General features: G+C 36.9%; 1 protein-coding gene across 5 annotated transcripts in view; it reads left to right on the forward strand.

The window, feature by feature from the left end:
* Positions 1-23,337, forward strand: part of PRKG2 (protein kinase cGMP-dependent 2) — a 115,911-nt gene that overhangs the window by 80,679 nt on the left and 11,895 nt on the right. For all 5 annotated transcript variants that reach the window (XM_026456701.2, XM_023222572.2, XM_023222571.1 and 2 more), the window contains 3 exons: positions 15,423-15,586; positions 20,502-20,624; positions 21,990-22,052. In XM_026456701.2, the coding sequence (XP_026312486.1) occupies positions 15,423-15,586; positions 20,502-20,624; positions 21,990-22,052 (350 nt within the window). The remainder of the gene's footprint in view (positions 1-15,422; positions 15,587-20,501; positions 20,625-21,989; positions 22,053-23,337) is intronic.

Genomic DNA, 23,337 nt, shown 5'->3' on the forward strand with positions numbered 1-23,337 from the left:
GTATGTTTATTGCAGCACTATTAACAATAGTAAGACTTGGAACCAACTCGAATGCCCATCAATGATAGACTAGATAAAGGAAATGTGGCACATATACACCATGGAATACTATGCAGTCATAAAAATGGATGAGTTCATGTATTTTGCAGGGACATGGATGAAGCTGGAAACCATCATTCTCAGAAAATTAACACAGGAATAAAAAAACAAACACTGTATGTTCTCCCTCATAAGTGCGAGTTGAATGATGGAGAACACATGGACACAGGGAGGGGAACATCACACACCAGGGCCTGTTGGGGGCTGGGGGTCTAGGGAAAGAATAGCACTAGGAGAAATACCTCATGTAGGTGATAGGTTGTTGGGTGCAGCAAACCACCATGGCATGTGTATACGTATGTAACAAACCTGCACGTTCTGCACGTGTATCCCAGAACTTAAAGTATATATATTTAAAAAAAACAGTTCACAAAAGAAAATATAGAAATGGTCAGTAAGTCATGTCAGTAGTCATCAAGGAAATGCAAATTAAAACCACAGAGTTGCCATTTCATACCTACTTAAAAAGATTTATAATACCAAGTGTTGGTGAGGCTGTTCCCCTACATTTCTATTAGGAAAAGAAAATTGTAAACTATTTCAAAGAATAGCTAGGCAGTTTTTCATAGAGTCAAACGTATACCTATTCTGTGACAAGAAATTCCACTTTTTTGGTATTTATCCAGGTAAATTGAAATGTCTTCAGATATCTTGGCCACAAATTTTATAACAACTTTATTCCTAATAGCCCCCGAATTGGAAAAAGCCAAAATACCCATCATCAACTGAATTTATAAACATGTAGTAGTGTACTCAGCAATGGATTGCTGCTCACCAATAAAAAGGAACATGAATGCAGTTTTTAAACTGACAATCAAAGGAAGCCACACACAGAAGAGTACCCTCTGCATGATTCCATGTATCAAAGTTCTAGAACAGGTGGCAGACAAAAATACAATGGTTATCTCTGGGAGAAACATTTGACTGGAAAGGAGCTTGAGGGAATTTTTTGAAATAACGGGAATGCCTATATCTTGACGGTACAGTGGTTGCAGCTACATCAGTATAATATGCATTAAAATTCAATGACCTGTACACTAAAAATCTATGGATTTTATTGCTTATAAGTCAATTTAAAAAACTGTATCATAAAGGTTAAATAGCAGATGATTGACCCAACAAAGAATAAAAATCTGTGAACTGAAAGATAAATTCAAGTAATTTACATAGACTAGAGACAAAAATGTGGAATATAGGAAAGACAAATGAAAAGAGTTGGAGAATAGAGTAGAGTCCTAGACAAAAATCATCTAGAGAACGAGGGAAAAGCAGTATTTAAGAAATAGTAACTAAAATTTTCCAGAAATTAAAAATGACACCATTCTTCAAGTAAAGGGACCCCAACAATTCTAAACTAGGATAAACGAGTTCCTATTTTACCTGACAAACCACTCCAAAATATAATAGCTTAAAACAACAATAATCATTTATGATCTCAGGTTTCTGTGGGTCAGGAATTTGGAAATGATTTTGCTTGAGGTCTCTCAGGAAGTTACAGTCAGATGGTGTCGGGGGCTGCAGTCACCTGGAGGCTCAGAGACCCATTAGATTAGAGGAACCGAATCCAAGGTGACTCCCTCATGTGCTGCAAGCTGATGCTGGCTGTTAGTTGGGTGCCTTAATTCTTCTCCAGGTGGGCCTCTTCCTGGGACGGATTGAATAACTCATGGCAGCTGGCTTCCCTCAGGGTAAGTCATCCAAGAGATAACGAAAAGCTACAAAGCTTTTGGAAGACCTGCTCTTGAAAGTAACACACTAGCACTTCCAGTGTGTTCTGTTGGCTAAACAGGGTCTGCTCTTATTCACTGTGGGATGAGACGCTTCAGAATAGCAAAAGGATATCACAGATGCTTGCTATTGTAGTAGTGAAAGTACAAAACAAAAACAAACATAAAGTCTTAAGAGCTATCCCAAAGAGAAAAGATAGTTTATATGTAAAGGAATAAAAATTAAGCTTTCAGTTGACATCTCGACAGCAACAATAGAAGCTAGAATACAGAATTTAAAGTTCTGAAAAAAAGTAAATGAAAAACTTGAGTTACATGTCCAGGGAAACTGTCTTTCAGAAAGGATGAAATAAAGACATTTTCAGACAAAGATAAAGGGTGTTTACTTCTACATACAAAGGATATGCTTAAGAGAGAAGAAAAATGATCCCTGATGAAGGATCTGATATGCCACAAGGAGTGGTGACCATAAAGAAATGGTAAACATGTTACCTTGTTAAAAAATTATAGCATAAAGTAATAATTATTCCAATAGATAGTATTAAAATTTTTTAAATGTGAAATAACTGAACAGTAGCATGCAAACTGAGAGTGGGTATAATTGGAATTAAAATAGAAGGATAAAATTCTTTTTTTGAGAAAATGTTATTTTAAAAGAGGGCTGCAAAAGAGAAACAGAAAATCCAAAAATAATCAAAGGGAAAGCATAAATTAAGGAAATAGAAAAGAAATCCAGTATATGTAAATGGACTTAACTCTCCAGGTAAAAAAACTATTGTCAAATACATTTAAAAAACAAAAACTGGCCAGGCGCGATGACTCACGCCTGTAATCCCAGCACTTTGGGAGGTTGAGGCGGGCGGATCACGAGGTCAGGAGATCGAGACCATCCTGGCTAACACGGTGAAATCCCATCTCTACTAGAAATACAAAAAAATAGCCAGGCGTGGCGGCGGGCACCTGTAGTCCCAGCTCCTCGGGAGGCTGAGGCAGGAGAATGACGTGAATCCGGGAGGCGGAGCTTGCAGTGGGCCGAGATCTGGCCACTGCACTCCAGCCTGGGAGACAGAGCAAGACTCTGTCTAAAAAAAAAAAAAAAAAAATCACCTATGTGATGTTTACAAGAGATATGCTTAAAATATGAGGATGCACAAAGGTTGGAATTAAAAGGGTGGAATTCCTAGAGATAAATGGGGTTACCACATGATCATGAAAGGCTGATTTCACCAAAGTGATATAAAAATCCTAATATTCTATTTACCTAATAAAATGCTTCAAAAATAAAAATAAAAGGAATTTGGCAGATAAGGACACATGAGCAATTGCAGAAATTTTAATATATGTTCCTCAGAAATTGGTAGAACATTTAGATCCAAAATCACTAAAGCTTTAGAAGATGTATAAAACACAAATAATGCACTTCATCTAATGGGCTTGTAGAATATTGTTCCCAATAGGTGGAGAATACACATTAACAAAATTTGATCATATACTGGGACATTAAGCAAGTTTCATGAAGTAGCAAAAATGGGAATTGATTGGGCTGGCAGCCCAGCCAGAGCTGTTTTAGCTGAGGCTCCTGAGCGGACTGCAGTGGGATGGAGTCTGGAAAGTGTGGCCTAGGGTGGGGTGTGCCCTGTGGCAGTACAACAGGACTTCCATCTGGGTGATGGACACTGTGGGCAGTCCAGTTTTAAATACAATGTCTTATAAGAATGACTTTGGTCTCATTCTACAAATTCTGAGAAGTGGCATTTTCATCCTCCTTCATCAATTCTTGGCAATATCTATGAGGGGTCAGATACCTAAGGGAGGCAAGTAAGGGAAAGTTTGCTTGTCTGTTTGTTTTTTCAGCAGAGGAAAACCAGGGAAAGCCCAGAAAAAAAGGCCTAAAAAAGAGGAGAAAAGTCTAGGTTTGGAAGTGTGTCTTTGGAGTCTGTAGTGGTGTGTCCTTTCTTAATAATTATAGATGACGAGTTTGTGGTGAGGGGTTAAGACCTCATTCTACTCTTATTCCTTAGTCATGATTGAGATTGTCAGCCTGATTTTTTCCAAAATGAATCTCACCTGGGTTTTAATCAGAAATCACACTGAGTGGAGATTAAATAACTAAAGGACCATCATTATATCTTACCTGCCCATCAGAGAATTTCCCATATCTTACTCCACTTTTCAGGCCAAGAAGAGCTGATGAAGGTTAAGAATCTTTCTTCTGGTTGTAGTGAATGAATCGATAACAATGTTAAGATTAGGACAATACTTAAAGGATTTAAAAGAAAGCCCACTTTTTTCTCAACCTATGCAGCATTTATATAATAGCTAGCCTTTTTTGCGATTCTTCAGGAGAAAACTTGGTTTTACTCTAACAAGTAATAATCCAATAAATCTCAGCTGCTGCTCATCAATAAATATCCTAGATGAATGTATTGTTAACTCATGTGAGTGATGCATCTCAGCTAAAATTCAGAGCCTGCCCACATGCTTTTGCACAGGATGTGTTAACAGAGCAACTTAATCTTACTTATATTGAGTATAAGAAAATATAATACAAGACATATTAAATGTTGATATTATTGCCGACTATCATCTATCTGCCTCTCTATACTGATAGCCCTATAATGGCAAACTATGCTAGGGTGTTTACTGCTGAACTTAGCATGTTACTTAGCATATAAGAATGAATGAAACCAAAAGTTATTTGAAAAGATCGATAAAATCAATGTCTCTATCCAGATTAAGAAAAAAAGAGTGAAAGAGCAAAGATATAAATTACTAATATCAGAAACGAAAGAGGGCACATGGATTCCACAGATTTCTTGGATATGGATTCTACATATTCCATGGATATTAAAATGATAATTAAAGGATGCTATGAACAACTCTGTGTCTACAAATTTGATAACCTAAATGAAATTGGACTAATTCCTTGAAAGACACAATCTGTCAAAAATCACACAAGAGGAATAGGCCATCTGAATAGGCCTTTATCTATTAAAGAAGTTGAATCAATAATTAATAACCTTCTAGAGCAAAAAGAACCAGGCTTAGATGGGTTTACTGGTGAATTCCAGCAAACATTCACCTAAGAAATTATACTGATTCTCTACCATGTCTTTCAGAAGATAAAGCAGAAGGAATACTCCATAACTGATTTTATGAGGCCATTATTATCCTAATACCAGAAGCAGACATAGACATTCCAGGAAAAAAAAAAAAAAAAAAAAAACTACGCACCAATGTCTCCCATGAACATAGATGCAGAAGCTCCCAGCAAAATATTAACAAATAGAATCCAACAATGTATACAAAGGATTATATACCACAACCAAGTAAAATTTATTCCAGTTATTCAAGACTGGTTCAATATTTGAAAGTCGATGAATGTAATCCATTACACCAGCAGGCTGAAAAGAAAAGCATTATATTATATCCATAAATGCAGAAAAGCCATTTGACAAAGTCGAATACTCATCCATGATAAAAACTCTTAGTAAACTAGGAACAGAGGAGAACTTTCTCAACATGATAAAGAATACCTACAAAAAGCGTACAGCTCACATCATACCTAATGGTGAGAAACCAGAAACTTTTCCACTAAGATCAGGAACAAGGCAAGGATGTCTTCTCTTACCACTCTTTTTCAGTATCACACTGGAAGTCCTAGTTAATGCAGCAAGACAAAGACATACACGGTATATGGATTTGGAAGAAAGAAATAAAAGTCTTTGCTCACAGACGATATGATTATCTATGTAGAAAATCTTAAAGAATCAACAACAACAACAAATCTCATGGAACTAAAAAGCACTTACGGCAAGGTTGCAGGATACAAGGCTAACATGCAAAAATCAATCACTTTCCTATATACTATCATGAACAAGTAGAATTTGAAGTTAAAAACACTAGACCATTTACATTAGTATGCACAAAATGAAATAGGTTTAAATATAACAAAATATATGTAAGATCTATGAGGAAAACTACAAAATTTTGATGAAAGATACGAAAAAAAACTAAAATAAATGGAGAGTATTCCATGTTCATGAATTGAAAGACTCAATATTGTTAAAAGAAAAACTTCAGCCAAATTAAATGTAAAGGAATTTAATTGATCAATGGGTGATTCATGAATTGGGTGGCCCCAGAATCACAGCAGATTCAGGGAGACTCCAGGGGTGCCTTATGGTCAGAACAAATGTACAGACAAAAAAAGGGAAGTGACATACAGAAATCGAAAGATACAGAAACAGCTGGATTGGTTACAGGTTGGTGTTTTCCTTATTTGAACACAGTTTGAACATTCAGCAGTGTATGAGTAGTTGAAGTATGGCTTCTGGGATTGGCTAAGACTCAGCTATTGTTACAGGGGCATGCTCTAAGTTAGGTTTTCAATCTTGTCTACCTACTAGGTTAGGTTGCAGTTTGTCCACAAGGACTCAAATATAGAAATATGGAGTCCTTTTCAGGCCACATTTAGTTCCCTTTGACAATATCCTTAAGATTTCAGTTCTTCCCAACTTGATCTATAAATTCAATTCAATTTCAATCAAAATCTCATCAGGTTATTTTGTGTACAGTAAGAAACTCATTCTAAAGTTTATAGGTGGAGGCAAGAGACCCAGAATAGCCAATGTAACATTGAAGGAAAACAGAGTTGGAGGACTGACAGTTTCCAATGTCAAGACATACTATAAAGTTACCATACTGAAGACAGTGTGGAAATGACAAAAGGAAAGACAAATAGATCCATGGAACAAAATATAGAACCCAAAAGTAGATCCATGTAAACATAGTCAATTGATGTTTGACAAATAAGCAAAGTAATACATAGAGCAAAGATAGTCTTTTCAACAAATACTGCTGGAACAGTGAGGCATCCAGATGCTAAAAAGTAAATCTAGATACAGACCATGTACCCTTCATGAAAATTAACTCAAAATGGATCAAAGACCTACATATATAATGCAAAACAATAAAACTCCTAGAAGATAACATAGGAGGAAGACTTTGAATATGGCAATGACTTTTTAGATGCAACACCAAAGGCATGATCCATGAGAGAAATAATTGATAAACTGGACTTCATTAAAATTAAAAGCTTCTTGGCTGCGCCCAGTGGCACATACCTGTAATCCTAGCACTTTGAGAAGCCAAGGTGGATGGATCACTTGAGCTCAGGAGTTTGAGAGCAGCCTGAGCAACATGGTGAAACTCCATCTCTACAAAAAACACAAAAAATTAGCTGGGCGTGGTGGCTCACACCTGTAGTCTCAGCTACTTGGGAGGCTAAGGTAGGAGGATTGCCTGAGACCAGGAGGTTGTGGCTGCATTGAGCAGAGATCATGCCACTGCACTCCAGCCTGGGTGAAAGAGTGAGACCCTGTCTCAAAACAAGCAAGCAAGCAAACAAACAAACAAACCAGACAAAAACTTCTGCTCGGTGAAAGACTGTTAAGAGAATTAGAAGACAAGTTACTGACTGGGAGAAAATATTTGCAAAAAACATACTTGATAAAGGATTGTTATAAAAATACATAAAATGCTTTAAACCATAAGAAAACAAACAACTTGATTAAATAATCGGCAAAAGACCTGAAGAGACACCTCCCCACAGAAGATATACACATCTCAAATAAGCATATGAAAGGTGTTCAAAATCATAAGTCTTTAGGGGATTGCAAATGAAAGCAATGAGATATCACTACACACCTATTAGAGTGGTTAAATTCTAGAACACTGGCAACACCAAACGCTGATAAGAATGCAAATGGTACAGCCACTTTAACAGGCAGTTTGGAGGTTTCTTGCATAACTGCTCATACCTTTACCATATGATCCAACAATCATGTTTTTTGATATTCATGGAAAGTAGTTGAAAACTTCCGTTTACACAAAAAACTATACACAGAAGTTTATATAGCAGCTTTAATCATAACTGTCAAAACTTGAAAGCAGCCACAGTATCCTTCAGAAGGTGAATGGGTAAACAGTGCTAAATCCAGACAATGGAGCATTTTTCAGTGCTAAAAAGAAATGACTTATCAAGCCATGAAAAGACATGGGAAAACAAAATGTATATTATTAAGTGGAAGAAGCCAATCTAAAAAGGTTACATACTTCATTATTCCAACAAAATGACATTTTGTAAAAGGCAAAAATATTGGAGACAGCAAAAAAGATTAGTGGTTGGTGGGGTTTGGAGCAGGGGAAAATAAATGAATAGGCAGTACACAGGATTTTTAGGAGAGTGAAAATACTCTGCATGATACAGTAACAGTGGATACCTGCCATTATACATTTGTCCAAATCCATAAAATATGCAACACCAAGAGTGAATCTTTATGTGACAGGTAGACTTTGGGTGTTCATGATGTATCAATATAAATCCATCAATTGTATCAAGTGTTTCACTCTGGTGAGGGATGTTGATAATGGGGAAAGCTATTTATATATGGGAGCAGGAGTTATGCAGGAAATCTCTGTGTCGTTCCTTTCCATTTCACTGATTGCTCTAAAAAAGTGAAGTCTTAAAAATTTTACTAAATCACCACTTTACCAGATTAAATGAGAAAAACATTATATAACTACCTTAATAGATGCTGAGAAAATTTTAACATATTTCTATATTCAGTTATGATAAAATATCTTAGCAAACTGTGAAGAAAAATAATTTTATTAACCTAATGAAACCTTACAAAATTTAGGGCAAACATTGTACATAATTATGAAACATTAGAAGTATACCACTGACTTTTGAGAGTCGGTGGTATAAGCACTCTATTTGGTATTTTACAGGAGGTCCCAATGCAGCAAACTATGAATAAAATTAAAAGATGAATTGAAAAGTGAACAATAAAACCTTCTAGGTGATACAATTAAATCTATGGAAATCCAAAATATAACAAGAGGCCAAGCACAGTGCCTGTAATCTCAGCACTTTGGGACACCTGAGGAGGGAGGATTGCTTGAGTTCAGGAGTTCAAGACCAGCCTGGGCAACATGGTGAAACCCTGTCTCTACAAAAAAATATAAAAATCAGCTGGGTGTGGTTGTGCACTCCTGTAGCTTCACTTTCTCGGGAGGCTGAGGTGGGAGGATTGCTTGAGCCCAGGAGGTTGAGGCTGCAGTGAGCCACGATCATGCCACTGCACTCCAGCCTGGGTGACTGAGTGAGACCCTGTCTCAAAAAAAATAAATAAATGAATAAATAAATAAATAAGTAAATAATAACATGGTAAATAGATAGCCTACAGGATGAGAGAAAATTTTTGCAAACTAGGCACTGACAAAAGTCTAACATCCAGAATCTATAAGAAACTTAAACAAATTGACAAGAAAAAAAAACATCCCTTTTAAAAGTTGGCAAGGGACATGAGCAGATGCTTCTCAAGAGAAGACATACATGTGGCAAACAAGCATATGAAAAAATGCTCAACATCACTAATCATGGGAGAAGTGCAAATAAAAACCACAGTTAGATACTATCTCAAACCAGTCATAATGGCTAACATTACAAAATCAAAAAATAGCAGATACTGGCAAGGTTTCAGAGAAAAGGGAACACTTACGCTGCTGAGGGGATTGTAAACTAGTTCAGCTATTGTGGAAAGCAGTGTGGCGATTTCTCAAAGAGCTTAAAATCACCATGCAACCCAACAGTCTCATTATTGGATATATACCAAAAGGTATATGAATCATTCTACCGTAAAGACCCATGCACACATATGTTCATTACAACACTATTCACAGTAGTAAAAACATGGAATCAACCTAAATCCCCATCAACAGTAAAGAGAATGTTGTACGTGTATAACATGGACTACTACACAACCATAGGAAATAATGAAATCATGTACTTTGCAGCAACATGGTTGGAACTGGAGGCCATTATTCTAAGAGAACTAACACAGGAACAGAAAACCAAATACTGCATGTTCTCTCTTAGAAGGGGGAGATAAACATTGAGTACCTATGGACACAAAGAAGGGAATAATAGACACCAGGACCTACTTGAGGGTGGAGGATAACAGGAGGGAGAGGATCAAAAAACTACCTATCAGGACTAGGCTTATTACCTGGATGACGAGATAATCTGTACACCAAACCCTGTGACATACAATTTACTTATATAACAAACCTGCACATGTACCCATGGACCTAAAATAAAAGTTAAAAAAAAGAATCAGGTAGAGAGTTTAGTATAGTTGTGGGTGTAAGATTAATAATACAACAACTTAGTGTATTTTTAAATGCCAGAAACATAGTTGATACGTAGCCATCAACTATGTAATTTTGGCATTTATGGCATTTATAATGCCATTTACAAAAAGCATGGAAATATGTATCTAGAGCTAACTCTAACAAAAGTGTGTAAGAGCTTTATTGAGAAACATAAAAATGTATGGAAAGATGTTTAAAAGACCTAAATTAATAGGTAATATGGATTTTTTCTCTCTTCCGGGTACAGAGCTAGACAGCACATCTCAGACTTTTTTCTGGTTAGTTGTGACCTTGTGGCATAGATCTAAATAGTGAAATGTGAGCAAAAGTGATGTTTACCACTATCAGACCTAAAGTGTAAAAATTGTTTGCAGCTGATCTTTATGCACTCTTTCTGGCTTGTTAATGAACATAGCCAATTGGAAGTTGACAGAGCCCTAAGATGGAAGAAACCTGCATTTCTGAATCACTCCTCAGCTACTGATTAAATACACTTCCAGTGGAAATTCCAGCAGAACTTTTTGTGAAGCTTGGCAAACTGATTCTAAAACTTATGTAGAGTAACCAAGGGCCAAAAATAGCCAAGACATTTCTGAAGATAAACAAGGAGAACAGTGTGGAAATAAATTGCTCCCTCACATATGAGAACTAATTATAATGCTATAGCTCAAACTATTAGTGGAGGAGAGGCAAGTTAAGACCACAGTGATTTTATACTCACAGGTGGCAAAAAATAAAAAGTTTATATTACTAAATGATGGTGAAGACGTAGAGCAGTCAGAACTCTTATACAAAGGGGTGGCAATATCACACAATCCCTTTGGAAAATAATTTGGCAATATCTAGCAAAGTTGAAGAAACCATGTCTTTGACCCAGCATTTTTACTCTTGTATACATTTCTACTACGTAACCTAGAAAATCATGTTAATAGAAGCATTTTTGCAATAATACACTATTGGAAATAACACACATGTCCATCAACAGCAAAATGGACAAAAATCATGCTATGTTAATCCAGTGGTGTTATAGCAGTGAAAATAAGTGGACTATATAGGGTATAGATTAAATTGACAAATATAAATTTTCAGTAAAAAAGACCATTTGTCCGAGATCAATTACATTAAGATTTATCTAAAATTTTAAAAAACTATAAAGTATTTAAGGATATTAGATTTGTGGTTAAATTAGAAATCAATGCAAGCAAATGATGAACACAAAAGTCAGGGCAATGGGACCTTTGGGCAATGAGCAAGAGGACACTGAGGGAGGAAGACAAAAGGCTTTGGCGTTGGTTCTGTTTAGTTATTAAACTGTTTGTAGGTGCAGGGGTGTTTTATTCTCATACTTTATAACTTGTTTATATGTCACATTATTTTATCTGTATCAATTATGTTTTAAATTGAAAATTAAAAATAATCATGAACTGGAACCATATTTTTATTGCCAGATCATTATTAGCCAGACCATTATTAGCTGTACTTGACAGTTAAGTTTTTCTCACCAATGTGCTTAACACATACTGTTGCTTCTCACTTAAACGCCTTCTACTTCCTCATCAATTTATATAGTAAGAAGGTTCCCTTTGAACCTGGTTCAAATTTTACTACAGACAAGTATCCATGACCTTCCTAAACCTCATTATGTCTTAATAAAACTGACGTTATTGATTATTTCTTCATTCGATTTTTTTTTTTTCACTAAACACAGGTTGAACATTTGTGTTGCAAAGGCTGTAGGGGTTCAAATGTATAGGATAAATTGCCTTTTCAAAAGAGCTAGATTTATTCACAACTAGACACCACTGGCATCAGGGATGTAATTCTGGAATATAAAAAGTGTTACAGAACCTCACAGGAGAAAGGAATTGGTTCTGTAAATTCAAGTAAGACTTCAAAGAAGTGGTGGCATATGAGATGAGCCTCAAAAAATATTTCCAGTTTGTCCTGGGGTGTACAAGTCTTCCCTTCATCTCACCCGCCTTCTACTAAATACTCTTAGGTATTTCAGCTGAATCTGTACACCAAACATGAAGAGTGGGTCATTACTTGGAAAGACTCATGCATCCCAGATCTTTAGCCTCTTTCATTTTCACTTCCTCTCAGTCAAACCCATCCATTTTTGCCTCTTTTAGTGGATGGACGTTAGTAGCAGAAAGACATTAAATCAACTTTGGTTGTTGGTGGACAGAATAAACAGATTCCATTTTACCCTTGTCTAGACTAGGGTAAAGGAAGCACACTAAAAATGCCACATAAATATTTTTTTGGAATGGCATGTCACCATGAATCATCTGGTTTAATTAGACTAGTCATTTTGTGTCCATTTTTATGTGACCAAGAGAACCAGTATCTGACAAATTTACTGACCCAGAGAGAAACTTCTGGGAAAGAGTTCATACTTACTGGATACCAGCTCCAGCAAGCCACAATGCAAATTTTTCTATTTCTGAATGATGCAATCATCAGTACAGATTTAGAATCATTTTAAAACCTTCTAGTTTATTAAAATCTTCGGAGATGATGTTTTCAGCATGATGTAAGCCATCGTTAATAAAGAGAATTTAGTAGAGACAAAGGCAAACCTGTGTACAACTTCCTCAGGTTCTCTTCTTGAAACCTCAGTTTTGCTAGTAGAATTTGAAAAAAACGGGGTGCTCTTCTTGAAACTTCAGTTTTGTTAGTAGAATTTGAAAAAAACAAGGGGGGTGTTGTCTATTCTCTTGTCTCCTAGATTGATCCCTTTAAAACATGTCAGGCCATGCCATACCCCTTCTGTTAATCTTACTGTGATTTCCTAGAAAAGAAAAACTCTGAAGTTGTTTCTGTGGTTTACAAGCCCATAGTGCTCTCACTTCTTGCCTCTCTTCCCCTCATCCATTTTTGCCCAGCCATGCTGGCCTTCTTGGCAGTTCTTGATCCTACCATTCATAATTCCATGTCAGGCCTTTTCATTGGCTCTTCCTTTTGGCAGCATGACTGCTGCTCAGATACTTATACAGTGCTTTCTTTCTTATCTCATGGAGATTTCTACTCAAATCTGCTCAAATGCTACCTCCTCAGTGAGTCTTTTTGGTATATAGTGGTACTCAATAAATATTTATTGAGTTATTTATTAACCTTTCTGTTGTCTAGAAGAGCTGGGATGAAAAAAAGACAGGCTTTCTGGTGGTATCCATGGTGGTACAAGACAGACATAGCGTGATTATTATAGAAAATATACAAAACTTGATGTAGAAGATTTGGGGCCTTCTATATTAGGCACATGTTTTAGATAGGTCTGAGTGTCCAGTTCGCACTGACAAAACGGATTAGACCAAAGTTGATATGATCAAAGGAGATAAAGAAAGTGATACGTTTACATCAATCTTAAAATTTTAATATAAGTATTGCCATCTCTTTAGGCCAATATGAAAATATTACAAAAGCTAAACCAGAAATTCAAATGGAAATATACCATTTTCAGAGCTAGAGAAATTCTCCTGAATAGCTAGTGAGTTTCCAGTGATCCTTACAGGGAAAACTTAAATGCAATTAAAAAAGAAATGAGTTGAAAGGCTGTTATAAAGCAACAGATTAGAATATTTTCATATATGTGTGCATACAAATGATGCACATTACACGTTACAAACATTAATGTGCGTTACATTAATGCACTTTACAAACATTACTTTCTTGCCTTTTAAATTTTGTTCTTTATAAAATTAGCTAGGATTTTCATATTGGTTCTTTCTCTGAGGAATATGTTGAAGTGCTAGTCTCAGCTGGTTACAAATTTTAATTTTGTGATATCCCCAACCACACAGTAGATATAATCACTGTGAGTCATTCTGTGTGGATGAAAAAATCAGCAAAAGCCCACTTCAAATTAGATTGTTTAAATTCCTTTTTTCCAATAGGAGACTTCTTGCTGTTGTGTGATAAACACTAAAAGGAATCATTAAAATGGTAAATTTCTAAGGGGTTTATTTAAGGTAAATTAAGATTTTAAATACCAATATTTGAATAAATAAATAGGGGCTGGATTTTATAGTTCAATGACTCATACTTTTTTAGGTGAGGGCTTATGTGATATGTGAACCTTGTTTATTTTTTAGCCAAGATTGTTGCTGTATTATTGAGAGAGGCTATGTGAAATGTGCATGTTGAAGCCCAGGAACAATTTGTGTGACTGTTTATTTGAGGAAGGTAGAGGATAGTTTTATTAGAAGAATATCTGTATATATTGGAGATGAAAAGTATTTGCTAAATACGCCTGGGAAAGAAAACCAACTGTGTTTTGAAGGGAAGGATTTCAATCATGTACACTGCCTCGATTCAATGAGGGGCCCTTCTGTAGCTCCAGCTTTTTTTCTGTCTATTCTGTGCACGGAGTTCTTTGAATAGGGCCTCAGAGAAGAGGAAAGGTCTGTTTTGTGAAAACGGAGGATGATAGCACTGATTCATTACCCTGGGAGAGTTCCTGATCCTCAGTCAGGGCCAAGCTCAGATGTCACCTCCTAATAACATCTTCCCCAACCATCATCTCCCTAATGTTCTCGATATATATGCTTTTTGCCCTCTGAGTTTATACTTTGTTCAACTATATCATGTATAACATGATATAATATTAATCATGTATGTGTACATTTTGCTAATGCACTGAACGTCTCAAAGTTAACTGTGAATCTATAGGCCTAGCACAAAGCCTGACCTTGACTGAGTGCTGAATGTATGTTTTCAGAATAAATAAGTTAATGTAGATGCTACCCACCACTCGCCTTCCTGAGAGAGACAAAAAGTACATAGAGCCCAGACAAAGTTGGCATGAGATTACTCTGACTTTGCTTTGGACTGCCAAAATGTGTAGGGTGCAGACATTGTGTATAATGATTTTTAAAGACTGTCCAGACTTTTAAGCCCCCCTTCTCAGCAGTAGTCCATTTCCCAAACTCTCAATTTTGTTATTATTTTTACATTCATGATGGAGCTTTACTTGCACAGGTGTTCATCACTTATTCCTTGTCTCTTCTTCCCAAAGAATACCACCTTGCAATTAAACATGTGTTTAGACCTGCTTGCCCTGAGCTTCAAAGTTGTTGTTATGGCTCCCCTTTGCTAAGCCATTCGTCTTATCCTCTAGGGGTCGTGGGCAGAGAGGTATGTGCATGGAACTTTCCCCAGTTCGACTAGATACACATCTGACTCTGCAAAGGAATACACGAGGTGGTCGCTCTCTCTCTCTCTCTCTGTGTATGTGTGTGTGTGTATTTATATGTGCGTGTATGGTATAAAAGGAAGGGAGGGGTGTAGAAAGCAGATTTCAGAGGTAAGAGGGAGACTTAAAGAGGAGCATGAGTTTTGTGGTTTCTACACAATTTCTTTGCTGTTCTTTACCAGGTTGACTTTGGATTTGCGAAGAAAATAGGGTCTGGACAGAAAACATGGACATTCTGTGGGACTCCAGAATATGTAGCTCCTGAAGTCATTCTCAACAAAGGACATGACTTCAGTGTGGATTTCTGGTCACTGGGAATTCTAGTGTATGAGCTTCTAACGGGCAAGTATGTACCTTCAAGTTTTATGCAGCCACCTCTTCAGAGAAATGCAAGAATAACCTAACTAGTGATAAAGTGTATATACTTTAAGAGCATAACATTTAGAAAATGTTTTTGATTAAGTGAGATACCTTTTTCTTATGACATTGTTTCACATACAGTGAACTTGCTGGTTTATAACATAAAGAAAATATTCAGAAAGGCAAAGGAAAGGAATATAGAATTGCTGTGGTCTACCTAACATGGCAAGACCTATGACTGCAGATAACATATTAAGTATGAAGGTTTTAATAATTCAGCATAAGAATAAGAGAAGGAATGAGAAGTTGTGGCTGTATTATTATTTCCTCTTTTTTGTGTAATGGAGAAAATAGCAATCTTAGTTCAGTTAAATCCATTGATCAATTAAACTAAATTTATCCATCTTCCCAACATATCATTAACCAGAAATGCTAGAACAAAGCCCCATTTCTGGATTTAAATTTTAATCCTCTTGTCAGCTGCTTTCTAGAGGTGCTAATGAACAGAGACAAGACACTGCAGGGGTTTTCGCAGTGAAAATTGGATTGTCATTCCCAAAGAGATTAAAGAACTGTATTAATGAATCCAGGATCTCAAATATTTAATGCACATACACACATTATGCACCTATGCAAACACACATACACAGGCTATATGTGATATTACCTCACATTTGTAAAGTACTTTACATTTTACAAAGCACTTACATGTGTATTGTATATTTAGTTTTCACAAACTTGTGTGAAATATAAGTCAGGAATTTTTATTATGATTATTTTATGATTTACATTTTTATTATTATTATTTTATAATTTACAGTTTGTAGCTTAGAAAACCAGGTGAGGGAGCTACCTGTCCAAGATCAGTAACATAATACTAGATCTTCTGACTAAATGTGACACACTTTCCTTCTATATGTGTTTATTATATAATGCATGGACATACACACACAATTCAAACCAATTTTCTTTCTGATTTTCTAGCTCCATTTCTGGTTAACTGATTTGATCATCCTTATAACCCTTTGTAACAAAATATTCTCAGTCTTAATTTCAGAGAGGATTTACATCTGGGATGGTTTAAGAAATACTAGAACGAGTCTATTGGTGAAGATACAAGTCTTAACACATAATTTACGAAAAGAGTTTCATAGAACCTTCTTGAACTGTTTACACTAAAATTTCAGTGTTAGACTATCTGTGGCTACACTTTACACCTTTGTCCACATGCATTGAGCAAACAAATATGAAAGATCATTTTACATTGTCTGTAATCATTTTCAAATATTCATCACTTACGATTCTGAAGGAAGGAAGAGAAAATATTCAGTCATTCAGAGAAAAGTTGCTTAAGGGCTTGGGCGCAACGAATTCTATTTCAAAAATTTGTTTCTCTGGAAAATTTGTCAGCTGCATTTGTAAGAGATACATGATGGCTTCTGTAGGTACTCAGATATATATCTCGGTTTTCACCAGCTGGAATAACATGTTAGAAGGAGTAGGTCATAAAGAAGTTGAGAAATTGCTTTGTTTTGTTTGTTGAGACCCGGTATCACTTTATCACCCAGGCTGCAATGCAGTGGTGTGATCACTGGTCACTGCAGCCTCCACCTTCTGGGCTCAAGCAATCCTCCTGCTTCAGCCTCCAGAGTAGATGGCACTACAGGCACATGCCACCATGCTCAGCTAAGTTTTAAATTTTTTTTGCAGAAATGGGATCTTACTATGTTACCCAGGCCGGTCTCAAGCTGCTGGGCGCAAGCAGTCCACTCACCTCAAATTCCAAAAGTACTGAGATTACAAGTGTGAGCCATCACACTAGGCCAAGAAATTGTTTTTGTAACAATTGTTTTGTTTGACCTGTAAATGATTTTCTGGGTAGGGCATGAGAACGGTTAACTTTAAATGCCCTGAACTCCAGAGCATAGGAAGGAAATGAAAATAAAAAACAAAACAAAAAAACAAAACCAATAGTAAATATGTATGGCCGGGCGCGGTGGCTCAAGCCTGTAATCCCAGCACTTTGGGAGGCCGAGACGGGCAGATCACGAGGTCAGGAGATCGAGACCATCCTGGCTAACACGGTGAAACCCCGTCTCTACTAAAAATACAAAAAAAACTAGCCGGGGAGGTGGCGGGCGACTGTAGTCCCAGCTACTCCGGAGGCTGAGGCAGGAGAATGGCGTAAACCCGGGAGGCAGAGCTTGCAGTGAGCTGAGATCCGGCCACTGCACTCTAGCCTGGGTGACAGAGCAAGACTCTGTCTCAAAAAAAAAAAAAAAAAAAGTAAATATGTAAATTAGTTGAATATATCATATAATGTTTTTGGTTTCCTGCCTTATTCTCTTTACAAGTGAAATATAGTTTAGTAAAAGTTGGTACACTGACTGTCTCCTTTATTACCTAGAGTGGGAAAGCTCGGTAACACAAGGTCTCCAGCATGACTAATATATAGCAAAGTAGTTCATGAAAGGCATCTTTAATTTTCAAAAATTAAATGGCATAATAGAATAAATATGAAAGTATTTTTATTATTTATTTATTTATTTATTTTTGAAATGGAGCCTCGCTTTATTGCCCAGGCTGGAGTGCAGTAAGGCAATCTCAGCTCACTGCAGCTTCTGCCTCCCAAGTTCAAGTGATTCTCCTGCCTCAGCCTCCTGAGTAGCTGGGATTATAGGTGCCCGCCACCATGCCCGGCTAATTTTTGTATTTTTAGTAGAGACAGGGTTTTGTCATGTTGGCCAGGCTGGTCTCGAACTTCAAACCTCAGGTGATCCTCCTGCCTCATCCTCCCAAAGTGCTAGGATTACAGGCGTGAGCCACTGTGCCCAGCCTTGATAGTGTTTTTAAAAGCAAAGTATATGAGTTAAAATGTTATCCAAATTCAATGGCCAATTCTCAGTCTTTGTTTACCAATCTTAGCAGTATTAGCAATATTAAACTAGTGAGATGATTTTCTAGGATATATCCAGTATTTTTAAAAAATACTCTTGGGCAGGTGTTGTGACTCATGCCTGTAATCCCAGCACTTGGGGAGGCTGAGGTGGGTGGATCACAAGGTCAAGAAATCGAGACCATCCTGGCCAACATGGTGAAACTCCATCTCTACTAAAAATACAAAAATTAGCTGGACATGGTGGCGTGTACCTGTAGTCCCAGCTACTTGGGAGACTGAGGCAGGAGAATCGCTTGAACCCGGGAGGCGGAGGTTGCAGTGAGCTGAGATCGTGCCACTGCACTCCAGCCTGACAACAGAGTGAGGCTTCCTCTAAAATGAATGAATGAATGAATGAATGAATGAATAAATAAATAAATGTAAAATACTCTCTTCACTTGGCTTCTAGAATTTTCTTCTCTATCCTTTCCCCACATTGGTGGCTTCTTCTCAGTCTCCATCACTAGATTCTTCTCATCTTCCTACCTCTCAATATTGGACCAATTCAGTTCCTGACCTCTGTTCTCTCTTTTCTACCCACTCACTCTCTTGATCATACTATCAATTCTCATGGCCATAAATACTGTCTGATGACTCCGCAAGTCACACTTTCAGCCTTAACCCCTTTCCTAAATGCCTATGTCATAAATCCACCTTCCTGCTTAGCATTTCCGTCTGGATGTTTAAAACATAATTCTTGATTCCCTTCCCCATAACCTGCTGTGCACACCACCCCAACTCCATCTTTCTTCTCCTAGGAAATAACTCCAACAAGGCCAAAACACTTTAGCATCATTCTTGAATTCTTTGTTTCTCCCACATGCCATATTCACCCCATTAGCAAATCCTGATGGCTTTACTATGTGTCTTAGTTAGCTTGGGCTACTATAGCAAAATACTATAAACTGGGTGACTTAAGCAGCAAACATTTACTTTTCACAGTTCTGGAGGTTGGAAGTCCCAGATCAGGTTACCAGGATGGTCGGGTTATGGTGAGCATCCTAATCCAAGTTACTGCTGACTTCTCCTTATATCCTCACACGGCCGAAAGCCAGGCAGCTAGCTCCCTAGCCTTTCCTTAGAATGGCACCAGTCCCATTCATGAGGGCTTCACCCTTCTGATTTAATTACCTCCCACAGTCCTCACCTCCAGATACCATCATATTGGGATTAAGGTGTCAACAAATGAATTTGGAGGAACATAGACATTCAGCCTGTTGTACAGTCTAAGTAGATCTGGAATCCAGCCATATGTCACTACTTTCAACATTACTATCCTAGGCAAGGTTACTGGGGCTCCCCCGCTGACTTTCTCACTATCACCATCATAGTTTATCCTCCACACATTAGGAAAACCTTATTCTGGCTGCTGTAATTTAGATCATCCCGCTCAGAATGTATCCCCACATCCTTCCGATAGCCCACTTCATCTATGCGATGTTGTCCTCATCTGTGTACTCCCCTCTTGCTTCCTCACTCCACCAGCCACACTCCCCACTTCACTATGCAGGACAACCCAGGCCCACTCCTGACTCCATTGCCTTTGTGCTTCCTGTCTTAGAACTGTCTGCCACAGGTAGTGGTGTGGCACATTCACTTCCTTCTCTCTCTTTATTCATACGTCTGCTCAGTTGTCAGCTTATGAGAGGCTTTTCTTATTTACTCTATCTCAAAAAATCACACCTTCTCTGTTCCTTTCTTCATTTTCTTTTTAGTGATCATCCACACATGACCAATTACGTATGTGTGAGTGTGCGTGTGTGTGTGTGTGTGTCTCATGTGGTAAGTGATATTAAATGAGTGAGATGGTTTTCTAGGATATATCCAAATTTGTTGTAAAACAACTGAGAGAGAGAGGAAGAAATGAAAGAAGGGAGGGAAGGAAAGAAGGAAGAAAGAAAATTCATTCCAAATGTGATCTCAAACCCTGTTATTAATGTGTCCTGTTTTGGATTTTCTCTAGCCCACCCTTTTCTGGGATTGACCAAATGATGACCTACAACTTGATTCTCAAAGGAATTGAAAAAATGGATTTTCCCAGGAAGATAACACGACGACCTGAGGATTTGATTCGAAGGCTTTGCAGGTGAGAATGACAGTTGGTAACCCCTTGTCTTGAAGAAAGTGTAAAGGCTTCGGTTTCTGTTTCTACACATTTTTAAATTAGGTGCATATTTACTTTTTGTGCTTTTTTTATATAGGCCAATTATATTTAAAGAAAATCATCTTCTGTTTTGTAGTGTAGGGAGTTTTAGTTGACCTCACATTACAGAATCACAGTACCTACTTATAAAATAGTTCAAAAAGAGATCTAAATTTTTCAGACAACCTTTGGGTATCATCTTTATCTGTAATAGAGCAAAATAAACCACAAACCTTAGGCAAAAAAAGGAGTAATTTACTATTTCAGCAATAAAAAAGAATGAAGTCATGTCATTTTCAGCACCATGGAAGGAACTGAAGGTCATTATCTTAAGTGAAATAAGCCAGAAACAAAAAGACAAATATTCAATGTTCTTGTTTCCATGTCAGAGCTAAAAAATTTGAACACATGGAGATAGAGAATGGAAATGTAGATATTAGGGACTTGGAAGGGAGGGGGGAGGCTGAAGGGAAGTGGGTTAAATATATAATGTAAAAGTAAGATAAAAGGAATAAAATAAAAGTTCAAAGAGAACAATTGAATAGTTAACAAAAATGTATTGTACTCAGGCAATGAACATCCTTAATACCCTGAGTTGATCACTAGACATTATATACACATTACGAAGTTTTTCATGTGCCACATAATTTTTCACAATATAAAAAAGGAGTAATTTATTTATAATCTTGTTATTTTGAAAAAAAAGTAGTTGTGATAATGAAGTGTTATTATACGACCTCTTTCCAGCTTCATTTTGCAAAAAGTGCTCCTCTGTTCTTATTTTAAATTACCCCAATTTCTACTTACCATTAAAAATAATTTGTCAGAGAATAGGAGACTTCTGGATTTTTTTGTTTAAAATTCATTTTGCTGTTTTTTTTCCTATTTGAACTTTTTAAAAAGCATTAAAATTTAGTATATTTAGAACTAAAAACCTAGCTATGGGTTGCCAGTATGAATTCCTGCATGCCTCTAAGATTTCACCTTAGATGTAAATGATTCTCTAAAGCTTGCCCTGGTTTTCTCAGCAGAGTTGGCAAGATAGTGCCTGCTTGTTCCTTAAAGTATTTATTCGTACCTTATACACACACATATATACACTCCAAAGTCTAATTTAACTGTGGCTCCTCCAGGGAGGAAGTCATGTCTTTTCACCTCCCTAAACTCAGATGTCTGGTCTACAGTAGCAACTTCATGCATGTTTTTGAATGAATGAATGAATGAATGAACAAATAGATGTTAAGTTCTAATTTAAAATTTTCTCAATTGTAATTATTATAAATTGCCTTTCACAAATTATTATTTTAGGCAAAATCCAACAGAAAGGCTGGGAAATCTGAAGAATGGAATAAATGACATTAAGAAACACAGGTACATAATTATTTCTTTGCCCAGAAAAATATAGAAATTTAGAGAACAATGTGGTACTTGCAAAAACTTCTCTCAGGGGGCACAAGGGTCCCTTTCCAGAGTTTCAATTTTTTCTTTATGGTGCTTTGCTTTTTATCGGTGTTTTAGTAGATGTAGTTATAATAATCAAACTCAAAGTGATTTGTCTCATGTTGGAAATTCATATCAAGAATGACTGAAGTTACAAAAGAAGTTACAAAATCACGTCTTCAAGTCATAGCAAATTAACTTTTTGTCCACTTCTGTCTTTATTATTCGTGTGTGTGTGTGTGTGTGTGTCTGTGTGTGTGTGTGTGTGTTTTGACAGAGTCTCGCCCTGTTGCCCAGGCTGGAGTGCAATGCCACGATCTTGGCTCACTGCAACCTCCACCTCTTGGGTTCAAATGACCCTCCTGCGTCAGCCTCCCAAGGAGCTGGGATTACAGGCAGCCACCACCACGCTCAGCTGATTTTTGTATTTTAGGAGAGGCAGGGTTTCACCATGTTGGCCAGGCTAGTCTCAAACTCCTGACCTCGTGATCCACCTGCCTTGGCCTCCCAAAGTGCTGGGATTACAGGTGTGAGTCACCACGCCTGATCCTAGTGTGTATTTTTATTGATCTATGCTAGTTGTACATATTTATTATACTTTGAAATATCAACTTGGAATCTGTGAAGGAATTACATTCTAATCTGGGCATTTAATTTGTAACGTAAAGGAGGATACCATTTTTGTCAGTATTCAAGAGGATGGGTCACCTAAATCAACTGTGAAAAAGTATTATATTTCAGGTTTAATTAATAATATATATTTATTTTAAATATAATTTTCCTTTGAATATCCTCAAATTCTGAACCCTTGTGGTATATTTTACTTTTTGCGTAATGGACACTGATTTCACTGGTTTCCACAGAACCTCAAACCATGCTTTATTCTTGTGCAGTAATCTGACATGTACATTTTCAGTTCTGTGAATTTTTAAAGCTGGCCTTCAGAACCATTGATAACCTTCATAAGACATCCTCTCTGATTTATTAAATATTCAAATGTGGCAGTTCAAACCTTCAAGTTTTGGCTTGTTAAATCAGTGCTTGGATAACTGCTGCCATCTTTAAGATATTTTCATTTTGTTCATGATTCACAGATATAAAAAATTCTGAGAATATGTAGATAGTACAAAATACATTTGAGAATTTTGTTATTGAGATTCTTTGACTACACTGATGTTCACTTTTAGAAATGAAAACACTTCATTCCTTTATGGAT

Source organism: Piliocolobus tephrosceles, chromosome 3 (genome assembly GCF_002776525.5).
Source record: "Piliocolobus tephrosceles isolate RC106 chromosome 3, ASM277652v3, whole genome shotgun sequence".
Taxonomy (NCBI): Eukaryota; Metazoa; Chordata; class Mammalia; order Primates; family Cercopithecidae; genus Piliocolobus; species Piliocolobus tephrosceles.